Below are 3,774 nucleotides of genomic sequence, written 5' to 3'. Positions count from 1 at the left end.
CCTCCAGCCACTGCTTGAGCGGCACCAGGTCGCAGGTGCAGTCCCAGGGGTTGAGCTTCAGGTCGATCTGCACGATGGCGTGCAGGTGCTCCAGCACCCCGGCCACCGGCAGGGCCCGGAAGGGGGTGGTGGAGGTGCCGGCGAAGGCGTCGGTGGGCAGCGTGCGGAGCAGGTTGTCGTTGAGGAAGAGGAGCTTCAGGTTGGGCATGAGGCTGAAGGCCGCCGGCTGGATTTCCCTGATCAGGTTGTACTCGAAGTACAGGTAATGCAAACTCTGCAGGCCCCGGAACATGCCCGGGGTCAGCCGCTCGATGTCGTTCCCGTTCAGGTACAGGCTCTTGAGGTTCGGCAGGTTGATGAATGCCCCGTCCTGCACGTAGGAGATCCGGTTGTTCCCCAGGTGTAAGAGATCCAAGGAGGAAAAATTCCAGAAATCGGAGCGGTAGATTTTCTGGATCAAATTCCCGCTCAGGTACAGCTTCTTGGCGTTCAAGGGCCTGGGCAGGAGCTCGGAGATGTTGTGGAATCCCCGCTCCTTGCAGTTGACCGTCAGGCCCAGGTCGTTGATGTGCAAACTGCAAGAGCAGCCGGTGGGGCAGATGATGGGGATGGGGGGCCGGGTCTGGTAGGCAGCCACGGGAGGTTGGTTGGGCCCGGGGTACAGGCCACGGGGGGTCGGGGGAGGCCGGGGCGCCCGGGGCTGCTTGGTGGGCTTGGGCTGCTTGTTGGACGTTTTGTACTCAACAGAGGAAGCGGTGAAATGGAAGGAGGACAGCATGGAGGAAGGCTTGGTAGGCCACGCATTCTCCTTGCTGGAGGACAGCTGAGGGATGCCCAGGCTGGCTTCCACCTCGGAGTCGGACAGCATGGGGCAGAGCTTGCTCCTCTTGATTTCGCGCAGGTCCTTCCCGTGGAAGTGGAAGGGGGTCTCGCAGGTGATGTCCCCCACCAGAGCGGTGTAGGGGATGCGCTCCAGCCAGCTCTTGAGCTGCACGATCTCGCACGTACAGTTCCATGGGTTCTCCTCCAGCTGGATCTCCATCAGGCTCCTGCCAATGTGGTCCAACATCCCGCGGTACGAAAGGACTTTGAGGCGGTTCCCCCGCAAGTCCAAGTGGGTTAAGGACACAGACTTAAATAAATTGGTGGGAAGCATGGGGATAAGATTGTCATTTAGGATAAGGACTCTCAATTTGCTTAGGTTTCGAAATGCCCCGCTCTCAATCCGTTTAATGACATTGTAATCTGCCTGCAGATATTCCAGACTTTCCAAACCCAGGAAAGTGTCGTTCCTGAAAATGTCCAATTTGTTTTCGTGCAAATACAACCTCTTCAGAACTCGGAGCCCGTTAAAAGCCCCCGTCTGAATGTCCTGCAGTGCATTGTTCCCAAGGTTAATAGATACAGCATTGTTCAAGTGAAGAAAACTGTTGGTGTACAATTTCCTCATGGAATTCCTCTGCAGATAAAGTTTAAAAGGTCTCGACCACGACTCTGTTATCTGACTAATATTTATAAATCCCTTGTTGTCACAATGTATATGGAAAAGGCTCTCCTTCACTTCACAGTAACATGGATCAAAGCAGGGCTCATCCAGTTCCTCCGAGTCCTCTATCAAGGGAATAGGTGTAGTCCATGCTAGAGCAATTGTGCTTAGAAGAATTATCCACAACATCCTTCCTTTATGAAGCCTCTCTGCCGTGGAAGGTTTCATCATTTGTTGATGTTTACAAAACTGCAACGGGAAGAGAAACACAGATTTCAGTATCTCTGCCCTGCCCTTCTCCTTTCCCTAAGCCCCTACCTGCTGGACTCATGTCGGGCTCCTGGAAAGTTGAGCAATTGTTGGGCAGACGTTCCCAACCAACTCCAGGGGTGTCGGCTGGGCGAGCCTTGCCCTGATTTATACTTGGGAGATGTTAGAGGGCTCCATCACGCGATAGCAGCCTGCCTCGCTCCCCTCCCCGTGGTAAATGCCACCTATAAAGAGGACAGCACATGCAGCCCCGCACGGCACCACGAGCACACCGAACGTGTTGCGTCTCTCCACGTTTCCCAGGCTTGGGAACTGCCCGCATCTCATCCCCGGGTGCGATTCTAGCCCGGGAGCCATCACAGCCCGCCTCGACTCCGGAGGGGGAAACACACCAAGTGTGGGCACATCTCTCCAGTGTCGCACCACATCCTTCATCCATGCAAACTCCCAAAGTTATTGAACCTCCACCCTCAGATCTCCTTCCCTCCCTCCCTCCCGGCTCGATGCGTTCCACACGCGAGTTCCAGGGAATGTGCGAGCTGTGCTGGTGTCCCTGGCAGAACGGCTCCCCTCAGAAATCCCCACAGCATCTTCACCGGAGTAAATGGTTAACGACCCTGATTGGGAAGGAAACCTTCCCCTTGCAAATGCGCCCCGGTGAATTAATGCAACCGGTATATTATCAGATAAATACACACCACATATTAGTCATTTTAGCTGATTAAAGCATTTAGAGATGATTAATCTTTCTAAAGCACATGCCCATGCGATCAGCAGATCTAAAGGGAAGTGACAGCTGAAGAGGCACCTAGGATTGAAACGCTCAGCCTGCCTTGGATTAGGGCATTTTGTGCCCCCAGGACCAAGCAGGAGGACCGGTTAAAAAGCTGAAAGTGGAAGAAAAAAAAAATACCTTGACACTTACCAGCCGATAAATTCTCTATCCTACTATACACGATTCCGAATGAAGACACCATTCTTCTCCAATCAGATGAAAATAATACTGCCCTAATGAGATGCAGCTCCTTCAACATATGGTTTCACCCTTCCTTTCACCAGATATTTTAAATGTATGGGCACAGGGAAACGCTAAGGATGGGAATAATACCAGTGGTGATGCAGCCTTCCCTGAATCCCTGAAATGCCCATTAGAATGATTCGGAGCGATCATTGCTTTTAGTCTCAATCTCCCAATAAAAAGGTCCTTTTTGCCTTCCTCGTGTAAGAACTAGAAAAAATTGCCCCCCATCCGTAAACTTAAGAGCAGAAAGATGCATTTAGGGGAGAGAAATGCCAGAGGAACAGAAATCCTTAGGATCAACTTGCAAATGAAACCCTCCCCTGTGGGAAAGAGGAGATGGTTGAAAGCACGAAAAGAGAAATACCCTCTGCAATTAAAACCAGCATCTAATTGGGGAGAAGGGAGAGAGACGAGAGCTATATTGCAGTATCAGTCTCTCTGTCTCCTTTGCAAAATATTAGCCACTTAAGTTCTTTCTCTTCTGCAAGGGCTGTAATAAAAATAAAAAAATAAATAAAGAGGATTATTATATCTTCTTTTTGGAAGAGGGGGGTGTCTTTGACCCTAGGCGGAAACAAAAGGATCCAGAAAGGTTGTACTTACCGGTTTGCAGGAGAGATTTTAGCACATCGTTACCAAAAAAAAAAAAAAAAAAAAAAAAAGGCAAAAGAAAGGAAGAGGGAAAAAAAAGAAAGCTCGAGTTTAAAGATTGCTGGTTTGTCTCTGCCTCTCCCTCTCTGTGGCTCTCTTTCCTACCCTGACCCTTCTGTAAGATTTATGAATCTGCAGCTTTTCTCACACACATACACACATACACACACATACACACACACAAAAAAAAAAAAAAAAAAAAAAAAAAAGGAGAGGAAAAAAAAAAAAAGAAGCAAGCCTGAAACGTGCTGGGAATGCAATGAGCCCCTCAATGATCCTTTTTAGGATGCAGAGCTGCTGTTTGGCACACTCAATGGAGGAGGGAGGAGAGGGGCTGCTGCTGCAG

General features: G+C 50.2%; 1 protein-coding gene across 1 annotated transcript; it reads right to left on the bottom strand.

Moving 5' to 3' along the window:
- Position 1: 1 nt before the first annotated feature.
- SLITRK3 (SLIT and NTRK like family member 3) lies at positions 2–3,499 on the bottom strand (the record flags this gene model as incomplete). Its single annotated transcript, XM_031055436.1, has 2 exons — positions 3,381–3,499; positions 2–1,735 (listed from the first exon to the last, which is right to left on the bottom strand). A coding segment is annotated over exon 2 (1,716 nt), but the record flags the coding sequence as incomplete, so codon positions are not given.
- Positions 3,500–3,774: the final 275 nt, after the last annotated feature.

This window comes from Geospiza fortis, unplaced genomic scaffold (assembly GCF_000277835.1).
Source record: "Geospiza fortis unplaced genomic scaffold, GeoFor_1.0 scaffold172, whole genome shotgun sequence".
NCBI classification, from domain to species: domain Eukaryota; kingdom Metazoa; phylum Chordata; class Aves; order Passeriformes; family Thraupidae; genus Geospiza; species Geospiza fortis.
Note: the sequence above shows the minus strand (reverse complement) of the source record. Positions and strands in the feature narration are given on the sequence as shown.